The 20,548-nt window shown below is 37.8% G+C and overlaps 1 protein-coding gene across 4 annotated transcripts; it reads right to left on the minus strand.

Annotated features, from left to right (window-relative positions):
* Positions 1–1,075: 1,075 nt before the first annotated feature.
* MBD2 (methyl-CpG binding domain protein 2) lies at positions 1,076–19,943 on the minus strand. 4 transcript variants are annotated; one of them, XR_005627801.1, is made up of 8 exons: positions 19,624–19,943; positions 14,980–15,139; positions 13,263–13,400; positions 11,624–11,714; positions 7,859–8,036; positions 4,725–4,836; positions 3,437–3,479; positions 1,076–1,282 (listed from the first exon to the last, which is right to left on the minus strand). XR_005627801.1 is itself a non-coding variant. In XM_039712303.1 (8 exons), the coding sequence occupies exons 1-6, from the start codon at positions 19,926–19,928 to the stop codon at positions 4,726–4,728; spliced, it is 987 nt and encodes a 328-aa protein (XP_039568237.1). In that variant the 5' UTR covers positions 19,929–19,943; the 3' UTR covers positions 1,076–1,282; positions 3,437–3,479; position 4,725. The 4 variants fall into 4 exon arrangements, 3 of the variants coding, with proteins under 3 accessions (XP_039568237.1, XP_039568238.1, XP_039568236.1); XM_039712303.1 differs by having other exon boundaries at positions 4,725–4,840; XM_039712304.1 differs by lacking the exon at positions 3,437–3,479.
* Positions 19,944–20,548: the final 605 nt, after the last annotated feature.

The following is a 20,548-nucleotide window of genomic DNA, read 5'->3' on the forward strand; positions in this document are numbered from 1 at the left end:
TGCCAATTTCCCCCCACTTTTTCCCTAAAATAATCAACTTTTTTCCCATTTTTTCCCCATTTTTCCCCCAAAAATTCCACTTTTTTCTGCTTTTCCCCCATTTTTCCCCCAAAATTCTTTTTTTTCTGTATTTTCCCCCAAAAATTCCAATTTTTCCCATTTTTTCCCAATTTCCCCCAAATTTTAGCCCATTTCTCCCCAAAAAATGAAATTTTTCTGCCATTTCCCCCCAATTTTTCCAACAAAATCCAAATTTTTTTCCCACTTTTTCCCCAAAAATGCCGCTTTTTTCCCAATTTTTCCACCCAAAAATTCAATTTCTTTCCCTAATGTTTCCCCCAAAAATTCAATTTTTTCCCATTTTTCCCTCAATTTTTTTCCCAAATTTCCCCCCCATTTTTCCCCAATTTCTCCCTATAAAAATTCAATTTTTCCCATTTTTTCCCCATTTCTCCCAAAAAAACTCAATTTATTCCCCAGTTTTTCCCCCATTTTTTCCTTAAAAAATTGCACTTTTTTCCCAATTTTCCCCCCTTTTTTCGCAATTTCCCCCCCCAAAAAATTCAATTTTTTTCTCTATTTTTCTGTAGGAAATTCAATTTATTTCCCATTTTTCCCCAAAAATTCAATTTATTTCCCCAAAAATTCAATTCTTTTTCTCTATTTTTCTGAAAAAATTCCAATTTTTTCCCCCAAATTTCGCCCCAAAAAATTCAATATTTTCCCCATTTTTTCCCAATTTTCTCCCAATTTTTTCCCCATTTTTCCTCCCAAAATTTCAATTTATTTCCCCCATTTTTCTCCCAAAAAATTCCATTTTCCCCCCAATTTTTTCCTAAAAAAATCCAATTTTTTCTCCAATTTTCCCCCAATTTTCCCCATTTCCCCCCCCAAAAAAATCCACATAAATTCCCCGAAAAAATTTAAAATTTCTTCCATTTATTTACACAATTCCTGCTCCATATTTTTTTCCTTTAAAAACCACAAATTCCGGAATTCCCAAAAAAATTCCATTTTTTTTTTAACGTGGAAACAACAAAAAAAAAAGCAGGAAAAAAACTCCAAATAAATTCAATTTTTTTTTCCTTGGGAATTCTTGATTAATTTTTAATTTTTTTATAATTATTTACATCCAAAAAAATAAAGAATAATTTGATTTTTTTTTAATTAAAAAAAGGCGTTTTTGGAATTCCCAAACCTTCGGAAAAATGAAAAATTTCCCAAAGATTTCAAAAGTGCCTCAAAAATTGGGGATTTTTTGTCTTCCTTGGACTCTGCGTACCTGAAAAAAAACAAACAAAAAATAATTAATTTTTTTAGGGATTTTTAATGAATTTTTAAGAAAATTTTAAAGGAAATTTTAGCAAAAAAATCCGGAAAAAAATTTAATTTTTTTCCTAATTTTTTCCAATTTTTCCGACATTTTAGTCCAAAAATTTTCCCAATTTTTCCCCATTTTATTCCAATATTTTTCCCAATTTTTCTCAATTTTTCCCTATTTTTCCCCAATTTTCCCCCCAATTTTTCTCCAATTTTCCCAGAAAAAAATCAAATTTTTCCCAAAAAATTCCAATTTTTTTCTCGATTTCTCTCCGAATTTTTCCCCAATTTTCCCCCATTTTCTCTCATTTTTTCCCCATTTTTTCACTGAATAAATTCAATTTTTTTCCCCAAAAAAGTCCGTTTTTTAACCCATTTTCCCCAAATTTTTCCCCAATTTTCCCAATTTTTTCTCCTATTTTCCCCCAATTTTTCCTCAATTTTCCCCACCAAAATTTTCATTTTCCCCCCAATTTTCCCCTGAAAAAACTCGATTTTTTTCCTTAAAAAATCTGATTTCTCTCCATTCTTCCCCAATTTTCCCCCAATTTTTTTCTCAAAAAATCCAATTTTTTTTCCTAAAAAAATCCAATCTCTTTTCCCATTTCCCCTCAATTTTCCCCCAGTTTCCCTTAAAAAAATTCAATTTTTTCTTAAGCACAACAATTTTTTTCCCCAAAAAATATCCAATTTCCCTATAAAAATTCAATTTTTCCCTAAAAACCAAATTTTTCCCCCAATTTTTCCCCAGTTTTTCCCCAATTACCCAATTTGCCCCCAAATTTTCCCAAAAAACCTCATTTTTTTCCTAAAAAAATCCCATTTTCTCCCAAAAATTTCAATTTCTTTCGGAAAAAAATCCCATTTTTTCCCAATTTTCCCCGAATTGTTTCCCTTTAAAAATCCAAATTTTTCCTAAAAAAATCCCTTTCTTTTCCCAAAAACATTCATTTTTCCCCCAATTTCCCCCAATTTTTCTCCAATTTTCTCCCAATTTCCCTCCATTTTATTCCAAATTTTTCCCCATTTTTCCCCCAATTTCGTCCCATTTCCCCCCATTTTTCCCCCAATTTCCCCCTAATTTTCCCTCATTTTTCCCCTGTAAAAATTCAATTTTTTCCCCCCAAAAATCCCAATTTCCCCCAAATTTTCCCCCAATTTTCCCCCCATTTTCCTCCATTTTTTCCCAAATTTCCCCCCAATTTTTCTCCTATAAAAATTCAATTTTTGTCCTAAAAAAATCCAATTTTTTTCTCAAAAAATTCCTTTTTTTTCCCAATTTCCCCCCCATTTTATTCCAAATTTTCCCCCAATTTTTCCATATAAAAATCCATTTTTTAACTTAAAAAATCCAACTTTTCTCCAAAAAAAATTCAATTTTTTTCTCCATTTTCCCCCAATTTTTCCCAATTTCTTCCCTGTAAAAATTCTTTTTTTTCTCCAAAAAAATCCCATGTTTTCCCCCATTTCCCCCCATTTTTATGACCAAAAATTGAATTTTTTTTTCCAAAAAATCCAATTTTTTCTCCAAAAAATTCAAATTTTTTCCCCAATTTTCCCCTATTTTTCTTCAATTTTTCCCCAATTTCCCCCCATTTTTCCCCATTTTTTCCCTAATTTTTCTGCTGTAAAAATTCATGTTTTGTCCCCCAAAAAATCCCAATTTTTCCCCAATTTTCCCTCAATTTTCTCCCAGTTTCCCCAATTTCCCCCAATTTTCCCCAATTTTTCCCCAATTTTCCCCATTTTTTCCCTGTAAAAATTCAATTTTTTCTCCCAATTTCACCCGATTTTCTCCCAATTTTTTGCCCAATTCCCCGAATTTCCCCCCAATTTTCCCCAATTTTTTCCTTACTTTTCCCCAATTCTTCCCCATAAAAATTCAATTTTTTCCCCAGTTTTTCCCCCATTTTTTTCCCATTTTCCCCCAATTTTTCCCACCAAAAATTCAAATTTTACCCCCAAAAAAGCCAATTTTTACTCCAAAAAAATTCAATTTTTTCCCCAATTTTCCCCAATTTTATCCCAAATTTCTCTCATTTTTCCCCCAATTTTTCCTCAATTTTTGCCCAATTTTCTCATTTTTCTCAATTTTCCCAATTTCCCCGGTTCTCACCTCATTTCCCGCCCTCCTCCTGCGCGCTCTCACCCTGCTCCGTCTGTTTGAAACCCCATTTTATTCCCATTTTTCAACCATTTTTTCCTAATTTTTCCCCCATTTTCCCCCATTTTATTCCAAGTTTTTCCTCACTTTTCCCCAATTTTTCCCCAATTTTTCCCCCATTTTCCTCATTTTTTTCCCAAGTTTTCCCCAATTTTTGCCCATTTTTCCCCATAAAAATTTTATTTTTTCCCCCAATTTTCCCCCATTTTTTTCCAATTTTCTCCCAATTTTTTCCCTTTTCCCCCCAATTTTTCCTCAATTTTCCCCCAAATTTCTCCCGTTTCCCCTCCATTTTTTCCCAATTTTCCCCCAATTTTTCCTCAACTTTTGCCCAATTATCTCATTTTCCCCATTTCCCCATTTTCCCGATTTCCCCGGTTCTCACCTCATTTCCCGCCCTCCTCCTGCCCGCTCTCCCCCTCCTCCATCTCTGTCTTTGAAATCCCATTTTTCACCAATTTTTCCCCATTTTTTCCCCAATTTTCCCCCAATTTTTCCCTGTAAAAATTCCATTTTTCCCCGAAAAAATCCAATTTTTCCCCCCCAAAAAATCAATTTTTTCCCAATTTTTCTCCAGTTTTTCTCCATTTCCCCCCAATTTTCCCCTAATTTTTCCCCATTTTTTCCTCAATTTTCCCCAATTTTTCCCCCAATTTTTCCCCCACTTTTTCCCTATTTTTTTCCTATTTTTTCCCCTGTAAAAATTCATGTTTTTCCCCCCAAAAATCCCAATTTTTCCCCAATTTCCCCCCAATTTTCCCCCAATTTTGACCCATTTTTTTCCAATTTTCCCCCAATTTTTCCCACCAAAAATTCAAATTTTACCCCCAAAAAATCCAATTTTTTTCTCCAAAAAATTCTGAATTTTCCCCAATTTTTTCCCATTTTTTCCCCATTTTCCCCAATTTTTCCCCCATTTTCCCCAAATTTTTCCCCATGTTTTCCAAATTTTCTGCCCATTTTTCCCAATTTTTTCCCAATTTTCCACCATTTTCCCCTCATTTTTGTTGCAATTTCCCCATTTCCCCATTCCCCGTTTCCCCAGTAAAACGCCCCTTTGCCCTGGTTCCTGTTTCCCCATTTCCCCATCCCCCATTTCCCCAGCGCAGCCCCTTGCCCCGGCTCCCGCCCCCGTCTCTCACCTCACCTGGGGCCCTGGTCCCCAATTCCCCAATCCCCCCATTTTTCCCCCATTTCCCCAGCGCAGCCCCTTGCCCCGGCTCCCGCCCCCGTCTCTCACCTCACTTGGGGCCCTGGTCGCCGCGCTCGGCGTCGGCCGCGCCGCGGCTCAGCCCGTCGGCCAGCAGCGCCTCCTCCAGCCTCTTGCGCACCTGCTGCACGCGCTCCTCCTGCTTCCTGCCCCCAAAACACGCCTTAACCAAAACCGGCCCTGCTTACCCCAAAAGAGCCCTATTTTTTACCACAAAAATATCTGATGTTTTACCCCTAAAAATTTCCCCTTTTTTTGCCAAAAATTCGCCTTTTTTCCTTAAAAAATCCCATTTTTCGGCAAAAAAATTTCAATTTTTTCATCCAAAAAATTCAATTTTTTGGTCCAAAAAATACAATGTTTTCATCCAAAAAATTCTTATTTTTCACTCAAAAAATTCAGGTTTTTCCCCAAAATATTCAAATTTTCTGCCACAATTATGCTTTTTTTTTCTCAGAAAATCGGGGTTTTTTCCCCAAATGATTCCACTTTTTCTCCAAAAAAATCCAATTTTTTTCCCCCCAAAATAATTCGATTTTTTTCTCAGAAAAATCCAATTTTTCCCCAAAAAATTTCAATTTTTTCACCCAAAAAAATCCATTTTTTTCCCCAATAATTCAATTTTTTTCCCAAAAAATTCAAACTTTTCCCCCCAAAAATTCCATTTTTCTAAAAAAAACTAATTATTTTCTCCAAAAAATCCACTTTTTCTCCCAAAAAATCCGATTTTTTCCCAAATCATCCCTTTTTTCCTCCAAAAAAATCCAATTTTTTCACCCAAAAAACTCAATTTCTGTCTTTAAAAAATGGGGTTTTTTTAAAAAAATTTTTCTCCCAAAACATTCCAATTTTTTCACAAAAAATTCCAACATTTTTCTCCAAAAAAATTCAAAGTTTTTCTCCAAAAAAATTAATTTTTTTTCACCTAAAAATCCCATTTTTCCACCAAAAAAAAAATCTAATTTTTTCATCGAAAAAATTCTGGTTTTTTCCCCCAAAAAATCCAATTTTTCCCCAAAAAAATCTTTTTTTTTTCATCCAAAAAATGTCATTTTTTTTCAAAAAAAATTCCCATTTTTTTGGCCAAAAAACTCTTTTCTTTTTGCCAAAAAATCCTGGATTTTTACCCAAAAAATTCCATTTTTTTTACTCAAAAAAATTCCTTATTTTCCTAAAAATTCAAAATTTTTCCCTCAAAAAAATTTCTTTTTTTTCCCCCCAAAAGATCCCATTTTTTCCCTCTTAAAAAAAAAAAAATCCAATTTTTGGCGGGAAAAATCTGCATTTTTGGTGGGAAAAATTTGCATTTTTGGCGGGAAAATTGACGAGTTTTGGCCGGAAAAATGGGGATTTTGGGGAGAAAAATTCAGAATTTTCATTGGAATAAAAAATCAGATTTTGGCGGGAAAAAAATAGCAAATTTTGGGGGAAAAAAATCAAGTTTTTGGGTAAGAAAGTTTGATTTTCTGCTGAACAAAAAGGGGATTTTTGGGGGGAGGAATTCGAATTTTTGGGTTAAAAACGGGGATTTGGGTGAGAAAAAATCAAAATTTTTTGGCGGGAAAATCTTGAATTTTTGGCGGGAATATTGGGATTTCTTGGGTGCCAAAAATGTGAATTTTTTATGAAAAAAATGTGAAATTTTTTTTAATGAGAATTTTTGGCGGGAAAAAACAATTTTGGCGGGAAAAACCAAAATTTTTGTGAAAAAAAATGGGAATTTTGGAGCAAAAATTTGGGAAATTTTGGCGGGAAAATTTTGGGAACTTTGGCGGGAAAAAAGGAAATAGTGGTGAAAAAAATTGGGAATTTTTGGGGTAAAAAATGGGAATTTTTGGCGGGAAAAATCAGAATTTTTTTGCAAAAAATTGGGAATTTTTGGGGTAAAAAATGGGAATTTTTGGCGGGAAAAATCAGAATTTTTTTGCAAAAAATTGGGAATTTTTGCTGGGAAAAATGGGATTTTTTGGGGGGAAAAAGTGGGAATTTTTGGTGGGAAAATTGGGAATTTGGGCGGAAAAAAAATCGAATTTTGGGGGAAAAATTCAAATTTTGAGGGAGATTTTTGACCTTTTTTCTTAAATTTTTGGGGGAAATTTTTTGTGATTTTTTTGGGTTAAAAATGGGAAATTTTGGCACAAAAGATGGCAATTTTTGTGAAAAAATGTGAATTTTGAAGAGGAAAAAAGAGAATTTTGGCATGAAAAAATGCCAATTTTTGGGAAAAAATCGAACTTTTTAGGGAGGAAATTGAGAACTTTTTTGAGGAAAAAAATGGGAATTTTTGGGTAAAAAATGCAATTTTAAGAGGAAAAACAGAATTTTTGACAAAAAAAAGGGAATTTTTGGGAAAAAAGTCAGGGGTTTTTTAGAGAAAAAAAATCGGAATTTTTTGAGGGAAAAATTTGAACTTTTAGGGGAAAAAATGGAATTTTTTGGGGAAAAAAATTCAAATTCTTGGGTAAAAAAACTGTATTTTTTTAGGGGAAAAAATTTTGAATTTTAGGCGAAAAAAATTAAAATTTTGGCGGAAATTTTGCCAAATTTTTGGGAATTTTGGGGGATTTTTTGTGGAATTTTTTGAGATTTTCTTTGTGTTTTGAGTTAAAAAATGGGAATTTTTGGTAGGAAAAATTTGAATTTTTGGGGTAAAAAATGGGAATTTTTGGGTAATAAAATGCAATTTTAAGTGGAAAAAAAATCAAATTTTTGACTAAAAAATGGGAAGTTTTGGCAGAAAAATAGGATTTTTTGCGGAAAAAAATGGGAATTTTTTGAGGGAAAATTTGAATTTTTGGGCTTAAAAAATGGGATTTTTTGGGGAAAAAAAATTTAAATTTTTGGGTAAGAAAACTGTATTTTTTAGGGGAAAAAATTTCGAATTTTAGGGGAAAAAATTTGAATTTTGGGTGGAAAAATTCAAATTTGGTGGAAATTTTGCCAAATTGTGGGGAGTTTTGGGGGATTTTTTGTTGAATTTATTGAGATTTTTTTTGCTTTTTGGGTTAAACAATGGGAATTTTTGGCAGGAAAAAATGGGAATTTTTGGCAGGAAAAATTCAAGTTTTTGGGGTAAAAAATGGGAATTTTTGGCAGGAAAAATTCGAATTTTGGCGGAAACCTTGCCGAGTTTTTGGGGAATTGCTCTGGAACGTTGCACTCACCGGATGTCGTCGTCGGTGACCACGAAGGCTTTGCAGAGGGGCTGCGAGGTGTTGAGCCAAATGCCCGGGTTCTTCTCCACGGCGGCCGAGTTCTGGCCGGTGATGGGAGCCGAGCTGGTGTGGAGGGCGCTGGCCACGGCCGACAGCAGCGACTCCCGGCTGGCGCCGGGGCCCACTCCTGCACCCAAAAATCAGGCCCAATTTATTCCCCACATTCCCGGGCTTTTCCCAGAAAAAATCCCTTTTTTTTCCACGAAAAAAATCCCTTTTTTTGGCAAAAAAATCCGATTTTCTTTGCCAAAAAAATCCAATTTTTTCAGCCAAAATTCACTTTTTTTCCCATCAAAAATCCAATTTTTTCTGCCAAAAAATCCAATTTTTTCCCTCAAAAAATCCTATTTTTTCCCCCCAAAAATCTAATTTTTTCCCCCCAAAAAATCCCATTTTTTTGGCCAAAATTCTCTTTTTTCAGTTAAAAAATTCCCATTTTTCCCATGAAAAAATCCCACTTTTTTGGCCAAAATTAACTTTTTTTCCCCACGAAAAAATCCAATTCTTTCCCTCAAAAAAACCCCCATTTTTTCCCAAAAAATCCCATTTTTTCACTCAAAATTCTCTTTTTTTCAGTTTAAAAATTCCTATTTTTTTCCACTAATAAATGCCATTTCTCCCCTCAAAATGCCATTTTTTCCCACAAAAAATTCCATTTTTTGCCCAAAAATTTGATTTTTTCTCCCAAAAAATCCAATTTTTTCCCGCCAAAATTCGCCCTTTTTTCCCTCCAAAATTCGCCATTTTTTCCCGCCAAAAATTCTCCATTTTCCCCTAAAAAATTCCCATTTTTTCCCACAAAAATAACATTTCTTCGGCCAAAACTAACTTTTTTCCTACCAAAATTGCCATTTATTTCCCAGAAAAAGTTGCTTTTTTTTTCCACTAAAAAATCCCATTTTTCACAAAAAAATCCCTTTTTTCGTCAAAAAATCAGATTTTTTTTGCAAAAAATCCCAATTTTTGCCCAAAATTCACATTTCTTTTCCCTCAAAAATCAGATTTTTTCCCCAAAAAAAATCCAATTTTCCCCCCCAAAAATTCCGATTTTTTCACCCAAAAAATCTGATTTTTTGCACAAAAAATCCCATTTTTTTGCCAAAAATTCCCATTTTTCCCCAAAAAATTCCCATTCTTCCAGTCTAAAATTCTCTATTTTTTATTCCAAAAAAATCCCATTTTTTCCCACCAAAAATCACAATTTTTCCTGCCAAAAGTCGCCATTTTTCCCGCCAAAAAGTCTCCATTTTCCCCACAGAAAATCCCATTTTTTCTGCCAAAATTCCCATTTTTTTCTCCTAAAGTTCCTGTTATTTCCCGCCAAAAATTCTCCATTTTTCCCCGCAAAAAAATCACAATTTTTCCGGCCAAAATTCTCCATTTTTCCCGCCAAAAATTCCTTTTTTCCTCCCAAAGTTCCCAGTTTTTACCGCCAAAAATTCCCAATTTTCCCGCCAAAATTTGCTATTTTTTTCCCGCCAAGACTTCCAGCGATTTTCCCCTCAAAATTCGCCATTTTTCTCTCTAAATTCCACCGTTTATTCCCCAGCAACATTCTCAATTTTCCCACCAAATTTCCATTTTTTTCCAGCCAAAACCCCATTTTTTTCCCCCAAAAAATTTGATTTTTTCTGCCAAAAACTCCAATTTTTATCCCAAAAAAATTCGATTTTTTCTGCCAAAAAATCAAGTTTTTTCACCAAAAAAATCCAATTTTTCCCCCAAAAATCTCTTTTTTTTCTGCCAAAATTCGTCTTTTTTTTCCTGCCAAAATTCCCAATTTTTTCTACCAAACAATCCCATTTTTTTCCCAGCAAAATTCGCCCTGTTTTCCCGCCAAAATTTGCTATTTTTTCCTGCCAAAATGAACTTTTCCCCCCCAAAACTTCCCGCGATTTTCCCCACAAAACTTACTTTTTTCCCGCCAAAAATTCTCCATTTTTCCCGCCAAAACTCCCATTTTTTTCTCCTACAGTTCCTATTTTTTACCACCAAAAATTCCCAATTTCCCCCCAATTTTCCCCAAAAAATTCAAATTTTCCCCCCCTTTTTCCCTAAAAATTCCAATTTTTTCCCCAATTTTCCCCCATTGTTCCTCCAAAAAATTCAAATTTTTTCCCATTTTTTGCCAAAAAATTCCGATTTTTTCCCCAAAAAATTCAAATTTGTTCCCATTTTTTTTCCTAAAAATCCCATTGTTTTCCCCAATTTTCCCCCAATTTTTTCCCATTTTCCTCCAATTTTTTTCTCAAAAATTTCCATTTTTTTCCTCATTTTTCTCCCCAAAAAATCTGAATTTTCCCCCAATTTTCTCCCCAAAGTCGAATTTTTCCCCTAAAGATTCCAAGGTTTTCCCCAATTTTCCCCATTTTTCCCCCAATTTCCCCCCATTTTATTCCCATTTTCCCCCCAATTTTTTACCAATTTATTCCAAATGTTCCCCCAATTTTTCCACCCTTTTTTCCCCATTTTATTCTCATTTTCCCCCCAATTTCTTCCCGTTTTTCCCCCATTTATTCCAAATTTTTCCCCCAATTTTTTCCCCATATTTCCCCAATTTTCCCCCAATTTCTCCCCATTTTATTCCCAATTTTTCCCCAATTCTTTCCCCATTTTATTCCAAATATTTCTATTTTTTCTAAAGTTTTCCCCCAATTTTTCCCCATTTTATTCTCATTTTACCCCAATTTTTTCCCCATTTTATTCCCATTTTTCACCCAATTTTTCCCAATTTTCCCCCATTTTTCCCCCAATTTTCCCCCCCAATTTCTTCCCAATTTTTCCCCAACTTATTCCACATTTCCCCCAATTTCCCAGTTTATTCCAAGTTTTCCACTAATTTTCCCCTATTTTTCCCCAATTTATTCCAAATTTCCCCCCAATTTTCCTCCATTTTATTCTCATTTTTCCCCAATTTTCCCCATTTTCCCCCATTTTTCACCGTTTTTTCCCCAATTTCCCCCATTTTATTCTCATTTTTCCCCCAATTTCTTCCCAATTTATTCTCACTTTCCCCCAATTTTTCCACCATTTTATTCCCATTTTCCCCCAATTTTCCCCCGATTTTTCTCCAATTTTCCCCCATTTTTTCCCATTTTCCCCCCATTTTTTCAACAATTTTCATCATTTTTTCACCATTTTTCTGATTTTTTCCCAATTTCCCCATTTTTTGACTGTTTTTTCCCATTTTTCCCCAATTTTTCCCCCATTTTATTCCCAATTTTCCCCCAATTTTTCCCATTTTTCCCCAATTTTTTACAGATTTTCGTAATTTTTCACCGTTTTTCCCCAGATTTGTTTCTCAATTTTCCCCAATTTTCCCCATTTTATTCCCATTTTTCTCGCAATTTTCTCCAATTTTTCCACAATTTATTCCACATTTCCCCCCATTTTTTCCCCATTTTATTCCAAATTTTCCCCCATTTTTTCCTCATTTTATTCTCATTTTCCCCCAATTTTCCCCCCATTTTATTCCCATTTTCCCCCCATTTTTTCCCCATTTTATTCCAAATTTTCCCCCCAATTTTCTCCAATTTTCCCCATATTTATTCCAAATTTTCCCCCATTTTTTCCTCATTTTATTCTCATTTTCCCCCAATTTTCCCCCCATTTTATTCCCATTTTCCCCCCATTTTTTCTCGGATTTTCGCCATTTTTTCACCATTTTCCCCCCATTTTTTTCCCCAATTTCCCCCGTTTTTTCCCCATTTTCACCTTGCAGTCCCTTGGGCAGCTCCATGGATTTGATGATTTGCTCGCTCACATCAGAAGCGCTCAGACCTTGGAGCCTTTTCTCCCAAAAAAGCTGAAAAAAAATCAAAATTTTCATCAAATAAACCCAAAAAATCTGATTTTTTTCCTCCTTTTTTCTCCATTTTTCCCTCCATTTTTTCCTGATTTTTTCCCATTTTTGCCAAAATTTTTCCCATTTTTCCTCAATTTTTTCTCAATTTTTTCCTCATTTTGTCCCAATTTCCCCCATTTTTTCCTGATTTTTTCCCTATTTTTCTCCTATTTTTCCCAAAATTTTTCCCATTTCTTCACAATTTTTTCTCAATTTTTTCCTGATTTTTTCCCCATTTTTTCTCCAATTTTTCCCCATTTTCCCGATTTTTTAACATTTTTTCCAAATTTCTTTCCCATATTTGCCCAAATTTTGTCATTTTCCCCCAATTATTTCCTGATTTTTTCCCATTTTTCCCAAATTTTTCCCAGATTTTTCCCAATTTTTCCCTGATTTTGTCCCCATTTTTCCCAAATTTTTCTAAATTTTTCCCCAACTGTTCCCTGATTTTTCCCCATTTTCTCCCCAAAATTTTCCCCAATTTCCCCAAATTTTTCCTGATTTTTTTCCAATTTTTTCCCATTTTTCCCAAATTTTTCTAAATTTTTCCCCAACTGTTCCCTGATTTTTCCCCATTTTCTCCCCAAAATTTTCCCCAATTTCCCCAAATTTTTCCTGATTTTTTTCCAATTTTTTCCCATTTTTCTCCCTTTTTATTCCCATTTTTTCTGATATTTTTACCAGTTTTTCGCCCAATTTTTCCCCAATTTTTTCCCTCAAAAATTCACATTTTTCCCCATTTTTCTCCCATTTTTCCTCAATTTTTTCCCCAATTTTCCCCATTTTTTCACCAATTTTTTCTCCATTTTCCCCCAATTTTTTCCCAATTTTTCTTCCACATTCTCCAATTTTTTCCCCATAAATTTTGAACTTTTCCCTAAATTTTCCCCAATTTTTCCCCAAATTTCCCTCAATTTTTCCCATTTTTCCCCCAGTTTTTCACCGGTTTTCACCATTTTTTCAACAATTTTTGTCATTTTTTCAACTTTTTTTGCCCAGTTTTCCCCCAATTTTTATTCCACATTCTCAATTTTTTTTCCCAGAAATTCTGAATTTTTCCCCAATTTATTCCTAAACTTCCCCAATTTTTCCCATTTCTTCGCCCAATTTTTCCCATTTTTTCACCAATTGTCGCCATTTTTTCCCAACTTTTCCTCAATTTTTCCCCAATTTTTTTCCAATTTCCCCCAATTTTTCCTCAAATTTTCTCCAATTTTTCCTCAATTTTTTCTCCATTTTCCCCCATTTTTTCACCAATTTTCACCATTTTTCCCCAAAATTTTTTCCTAATTTTCCCCAATTTTTTCCCAAACTATTTTGATTTTTTCTCACTGTCTGGGCTGCTCACTGAGGCGCTGCGGGTCGGTCCTCACTTTGTTCCCAGGGGGGTTGGTCACTTTGGACCCAAATTTCCCCTTTTTTCCCCAATTTTCGCCGTTTTTGCCCGGATTTTTCGCCGTTTTTGGCCCAAATGTTGCCCAGTTTGCCCAGTTTGCCCAGTTTGCCCACCTGTCTGGGCTGCTCACTGAGGCGCTGCGGGTCGCTCCTCACTTTGTTGCCAGGGTGGTTGGTCACTTTGGTCACCGGCTGCTTGAAGATCGAGGCCGTCTGGCGGATGGGGAGCGTCGTGTTCAGGTCGGGTTTGCCCTGGGAAATGGGGCAAAACGGGGGGAAATTGCTCAAAAATATTGGGGAAAATGGTAAAAAATATAGGGAAAATATGGGGGAAAATTGGGGAAATTTGGGGGAAAATTGGGGGAAAATTAGGCGAAAATCGGGGGGAAATTGGGGAAAATTTGAGGGGAAATTGGGGAAAATCAGTGAAAAAATGGGGGAAAAAATGGGTAAAATCGGGGGGGAAATTGGGGAAAAATCGGGGGAAATATGGGGGAAAATTGGGGGAATATGGGGAAAAATTGGGAAAAAATAGGGGAAAATATAGGAGAAAATTGAGGGAAAATTGGGGAAGAATTGGGGTAAAATTGGGGAAAAAATTGGGAAAAAATGGCGAAAATCGGTGAAAGAATGTGGAAAAATATGAAAAATTGGGGAAATTGTGATAAAATTGGGGAAAATTGGGGAAAATATGGAGAAAATTGGGGAAAATTTGGGGCAGAATTGGGGAAAAATTGGGGGAAAATTGGGAGAAAAATTGAGGAAAAATTGGGGGAAATTGGGGAAAAATGACAAAAAAATGGTGAAAATCGGTGAAAATATGGGGGAAAATTGGAAAAAATTGGGAAAATATGGGAGAAAATTAAGAAAAAATTGGGGAAAATATCGGGATAAATTGGGGAGAAATTGGTAAAAAATTGGGGGGAAATTAGGGGGAAATTGGGCAAAAAATGTCAAAAAAATGGCAAAAATAGGTCAAATAATGGGGGGAAAAAAGGGGAAAATTGGTAAAAAATATAAGGAAAACCTGGGAAAAAATTGGGGGAAAACTGGGGAAATGGGGAAAAAATTGGGGAAAAACAACAAAAAATAGCGAAAATCGGTGAAAAAATGGGAAAAATTGGGGAAAAATTGGGGGCAAATTGAGGAAAATTGGGGAGAAAATTGGGGAAAATTGGGAGAAATGGGGAAAAATCGATAAAAAATAGGAGAAAAATGGAAAAAATTGGGAAAATATGGGGGAAAATTGGAGAAAATATTAGGGAAATATGGGGGGAAATTGGAAGAAAATTTGGGAAAAAAATGGGAAAAAAATTGGAAAATATTGGGGGAACAATGGGTTAAAATCAGGAAAAAATGGGGAAAAATTGGTGAAAAAATGGGTGAAAATAGGAAACATTTTGGTGAAAGATGGGGGAAAAGCCAGGAAAAATTGGGGAAAAAATGGGAGAAAAATTGGCTGAAAATGCAGAAAAAGTGGGAAAAAATTGGTGAAAAAATGGGGAAAATTGGGAAATAAATGGGGGGAAATGGGAAAAAATTGGGAATAAAATGAGAAAAAATGGTGAATGGGGAAAAAATGAGATTAAAATGGGGAAAAAATAGCAAAAAATGGGAAAAATTGGGGGAAAATGGTGAAAAAATGGGGAAAATTGGGAAATAAATGGGGGGAAATGGGAAAAAATTGGGAATAAAATGAGAAAAAATGGTGAATGGGGAAAAAATGAGATTAAAATGGGGAAAAAATAGCAAAAAATGGGAAAAATTGGGGAAATGTTGGGAATTAACGAACACCATAATTAAAAAGAAAAAACCTGGATTTTTGGCCCACCTTGTTGGGGTTGAGGGCGTCGTTCCTGAGTTTCTGTTTGTTCTTCTGCAGCTTGCTGGGCATCATCTTCCCCGTGCGGAAATCGAAGGAGCTCAGGTCAACGGAGTTGCCCAGGTAGCGCGCCAGCTGCGGCTTGCTGCGGAACTTCTTCCCGCTGGGGCTGCACAGGGGAAAGCGTTCCAGTGGGGAGAGGCTTGTAAGGGGCTGGGGAGGGTCAGGGAAACGGACAGCTCTGGTGGCTTTGGGCGATCCTGCGGCAGTTCGGGGGCTTTTACGGAGCTTTGGGGGGAAATTCAGACTTTTTTAGGGATTTTTAAAGATTTTTTTGGAGAATTTTTGGGGGATTTTTCAGAATTTTTTGAGAATTTTTTGGGATTTTTTGAGATTTTTTAAAGATTTTCTGGGGTTTTTTGGTGAATTTTGGGGGATTTTTTTGTGAATTTTTTGGGAATTTTTAGGAATTTTTTGAGAATTTTTTGAGATTTTTTTCAGGAATTTTTTGGGAATTTTTTGGTATTTTTAAGGATTTTTTTTTATTAATTTTCAGAGAATTTTTGAGAATTTTTTGAGATTTTTTTTGATATTTTATTTCCAATTTTTTGAGAATTTTTGAGATTTTTTCACAATTTTAGAAGAGTTTTTTGCCAATTTTTGAAGATTTTTTTTGGATTTTTTTCCAGATTTTTTGAGAATTTTTTGAGAATTTTTGGGAATTTTTAGGAATTTTTTGAGATTTTTTTGGGAATTTTTTCAGCAATTTTTTGGTATTTTTAAGGATTTTTTGTTGAATTTTTAGGGATTTTTAATGGAATTTTGGAGACATTTTTGAGAATTTTTAAAGGTATTTTTGGGGATTTTAGGGCATTTTTAGTGAATTTTTGGGGGATTTTTTGAGAATTTTTTGAGAATTTTTAGGGACTTTCAATGAATTTTTGAAGATTTTAATGGAATTTTGGGGGGGTAGAATTTTTTGGGAATTTTTTGGGAATTTTTCGGGAATTTTTAAGGATTTTTTGGAGAATTTTTAGGGACTTTCAATGAATTTTTGAAGATTTTAATGGAAGTTTGGGGGGGTAGAATTTTTTGGGAATTTTTAAGGATTTTTTGGAGAATTTTTGGGGGATTTTTGGGAGTTTTTTGAGAATTTTTTTATAATTTCTTTGGAATTCTTTGAGAATTTTTGGAGAATTTTTGGAGAATTTTTAGGGATTTTTGTAGAATTGATTGGGGATTTTTTGGGAATCTTTTGAGAATTTTTTGGGGAATTTTTTTGTATTTTTCAGGATTTTTAAGGATTTTTTCATGAATTTTTAGGGATTTTTAATGGAATTTGTGAGATTTTTTTTAACAAATTTTTGGGATTTTTTCTGTAATTTTTCTGTATTTTTCCAGGATTTTAAAGGAGTTTTGGGGTGAATTTTTTAGGAATTTTTGAGAATTTTTTTTAGAATTTTTGGAGAACTTTTTGAGAATTTTTGGGGAATTTTTTGCCAATTTTTGAATAATTTTTCAGGACTTTTTCCACATTTTTATGGGAATTGTTTTTTAATTTTTGGGGATTTTGGGGTAATTTTTAGGGAATTTTTTGGTGATTTTTTTTGCAATTTTTTGAGAATTTTTGGGGAATTTTTTGCCAATTTTTGAATAATTTTTCAGGACTTTTTCCACATTTTTATGGGAATTGTTTTTTAATTTTTGGGGATTTTGGGGTAATTTTTAGGGAATTTTTTGGTGATTTTTTTTGCAATTTTTTGAGAATTTTTGGGGACATATTTGGCAAGTTTTTGAGAATTTTTTGGGGAAATGTTTGGGAATTTTTGGGGATTTTTTTGGTTAAGTTTTTGAAAATTTTTAAAGAATTTTTGGGAATTTTTAGGTAATTGGGGAGGATTTTTTTGAGGATTTTTTGAGAATTTTTAGGGATTTATTGGGAATTTTTTTATTTTTTGAGAATTTTAAAGGATATTTTGGGTGAATTTTTAGGGATTTTTTGGGGAATTTTTGAGAATTTTTTTACAATTTTTTGAGAATTTTGGAAAAAAATGGGATTTTTGGCTTTTTTTGGTGATTTTTCGGCATTTTTTGGGGTTTTCACAGAGGTTTTGGAGGGAAAAAAATCAGATTTTTGGAAGATTTTTTTGGAATTTTTTGGGGATTTTTGAGGGGTTTTTAAGGAATTTTTTAGGAATTTTTGGGGGATTTTTTGGAAATCTTGTGGGATTTTTTGTAATTTTTTGTGAATTTTTGAAAATTTTTGGGGAATTTATTGGGGATTTTTGGGGAATTTTGGGAATTTTTGGAATTTTGGGGGGGATTTTCAGGGAATTTTTGGGGATTTTTTTTCAGCTTTTCTTGGGGATTTTTTGGGGAAGTTTTGGGAATTTTTAGAGAAATTTTTTTGGGATTTATTAGGGAATTTTAGAGGGGGAAAATTAGGATTTTTTTTTTTTGAGATTTTGGGGTTTTTAGGGAATTTTGGGCGATTTTTGGGAATTTTGTTAGGGAAAAATTGAGATTTTAGGGGAAAACAGCAAAAGAAAAACCCAGGATCATCCCACGGGAAAAAATTTGAGAATTCTTAGCAGCACACCCTCCTTTAATCCAGATTTTTGCATAAACTCGTCCAGCTGGAAATTAAAATGAGTTAATTAATTATGCAAATGAACTATTTTACATAACAACCTTCATTTTCCCACTCTTCTTCCATCCGAGTCCTTCCAGAGTGGATTTTCCTGGCTTGAAATCCCAAAAAAACCCTGGAATTACTTAAAAACTCCCACAAAAAACACCTAAAAATCCAAAAATTACCAAAAAAATTCCATTAAAACCCAAAAAACTCCATAGAAGTCCCAGTCTCACTTTTTTCCCCTCCAATCCCATTTTTTTCCCCCAAAAAAACCCTAAAAGGGCCCAAAAATCCCAATAAAATCCCATTAAAACCTTTAAAAACCCAATCCCGGTTTTCCCCTCCAATCCCGATTTTTCACCTCAAAAAAACCTTAAAAATTCCCTAAAAAACCACAAAAATGTCTCAAAAATTCCATTAAAACACGAAAAAAATCCATAAAATTCCCAATCCCGGTTTTTGCCCTCCTATCCCAATTTTTCACCTCAAAAATTCCATTAAAAACTTCCCTAGAAACTCCTAAAAAATCCCATTAAAACCCACAAAAAATCAATAAAAACCCAACCCAATTTTTTCCACAAAAAAAACCCATAAAAACCTCAAAAATCTCTCAAAAATTCCATGAAAACTTCTAAAAATAAGTTTAAAAAACCGAGATTTCCCTCAGAGAAGGAACCGGACCCGCCCCGTGAGGGGAGCCCGAGCTGCCCCTCATGAAAACGGAATCGTCCCGTGAGGGGATCCCGGTTCCCCCTCATGGAACCGGAATCGTCCCGGGACACAACTCCGAGCTCCTCCCGAGACAGGAGCCCCGGTTCTCCCTCAGAAAGAACCAAAACCGCCCCATGAGGGGAGCTCCGGTTCCCCCTCACGGAACCCGAACCGCCCCGTGAGGGGAGCCCCGGTTCTCCCTCAGAGAACCGGAATCGTCCCGTGAGGGGGGCCCGGTTCTCCCTCAGAGAGAACCGGAATTGTCCCGTGATGGGAGCCCGGTTCTCCCTCACAGAGAACCGGAATTGTCCCGTAATGGGAGCCCGGTTCTCCCTCACAGAGAACCGGAATTGTCCCGGGACAAAACTCCGAGCTCCACCCGTGACAGGAGCCCCGGTTCCCTCTCATTGAACCGGAACCGCCCCGTGAGGGGAGCCCGGTTCCCCCTCACAGAACTGGAATCGTTCCGTGAGGGGGGCCCGGTTCTCCTTCATGGAGCCGGAATCGGCCCGGGACAAAACTCCGAGCTCCTCCCGTGACAGGAGCTCCGAATCCCCCTCAGAGAGAGAACCGGAACCATCCCGTGACAGGAGGCGGTTCCTCCTCATGGAACCGGAATCGTCCCGTGCCAAAACTCCGAGCTCCCCCAGCGAAAAGAACCCGGAATCCCCTTCAGAGAGAATCGGAATCGCCCCGTGACAGGAGCCCGGTTTCCCTTCAGATAGAACAGGAACCGCCGCGTAACAGGAGACCCGGTTCCCCCTCAGAGAGAACCGGAACCACCTCGTGACAAAACTCTGAGCTCCCCCCGTGACAGGAGCCGGGTTCCCCTCAGAGAACCGGAATCGCCCCGTGACAAAACTCCGAGATCCCCCGTGACAGGAGCCCGGTTCTCCTCAGAAAGTGAACCGGAAACACCCTGTGACAGCAGCCCGAGCTCCCCTCAGAAAGTGAACCAGAATCTCCCCGAGCTCCCCCGTGACAGGAGCCCGGTTCCCCCTCAGAGAACCGGAACTGCCCCGTGACAAAACTCCGAGCTCCCCCCGTGACAGGAGCCCGGTTCCCCTCAGAAAGTGAACCGGAATCACCCCGAGCTCCCCCCCTTGACAGGAGCCCGCTCTCCCCCTCACACAGGGAACCGGAATCGCCCCGTGACAGGACAGCCCTGCCAGAGCCATGGCGGAAGCGAGCGAGCTATGACAGCCGGCCCGGCGGCGTGTGGGCACCGACCCCACCGTCCCTGCCCAGCCGGGGCTCCGGGAGCCCCCCAAGGTCGGCAGCCCCACCGGAATCCCTCGGGCCCGTACCTGAAGTAGTAGACATCGCTCTTGCCGGCGCTCAGGCCCGACTTTCGGATCACCTCTTCCTTCTTCCAGCCGGGAGGCAGCGCGGGACAGTCCATCCTGCCGGGCTTCTCCATGCGCCGGCCCGGCGGGACGGGGCCGCTGGGGCCCGGGGTTGCCGGCCCGGCTCGGCCGTTGGTTTTTGCCGGCGCCGCTCGCTGCTGCCGGCCCGGCTGGGCCCGGGGCCGGGACCCCNGCAGCCGCCGGGGCGAGCCCGGCCCGGCCCGAGCGCGGCCTCCGAGCGGGGCAGAGCGACCGCGCCGCACCATAGAGACACAGCGGGGGCGGGACCGCGGCGGCCGCCGGGGCACGGCGGGGCTCGGAGCGGGAACCGTGAGGGACAGCCATGGCGGGAGCTTGAGGGGGAACGTGATGGGGAGACCGGAGCGGGACCCATGGCGGGACCTCAGTGCGAGACCCCTGAGAGGGAATCATGGCGGGACTCACGGTACGACTGCAGAGCGAGACCCCTGAGAAGAAACCGGAGCGGGATTCCTGAGGGGGAATCATGGCGAGACCCCTCAGAGGGAACCGGAGCGGGACCCCTGAGGGGAAACCGGAGCGTGACCTATGGCGGGACCTCAGTGCGAGACCCCTGAGGGGGAATCATGGCGGGACTCACGGTACGACCGCAGAGCGAGACCCCTGAGAAGAAACCGGAGCGGGAATTCTGAGGGGGAATCATGGCGAGACCCCTCAGAGGGAACCGGAGCGGGACCAATGGCGGGACCCCTGACGGGGAAAGCCGGAGCGGGAATCCTGAGGGGAGCCATGGGCGGATTCATGAGGGAAAACCGGAGCGGGACCCCTGAGGGGGAACAGGAACGGGACTAATGGGGGACCCCTGAGGGGGAACCGGAGCGGGACCCTGAGGGGAATCATGGCGGGA

This window comes from Passer montanus, unplaced genomic scaffold (assembly GCF_014805655.1).
Source record: "Passer montanus isolate IOZ18808 unplaced genomic scaffold, ASM1480565v1 scaffold262, whole genome shotgun sequence".
In the NCBI taxonomy this organism is placed as follows: domain Eukaryota; kingdom Metazoa; phylum Chordata; class Aves; order Passeriformes; family Passeridae; genus Passer; species Passer montanus.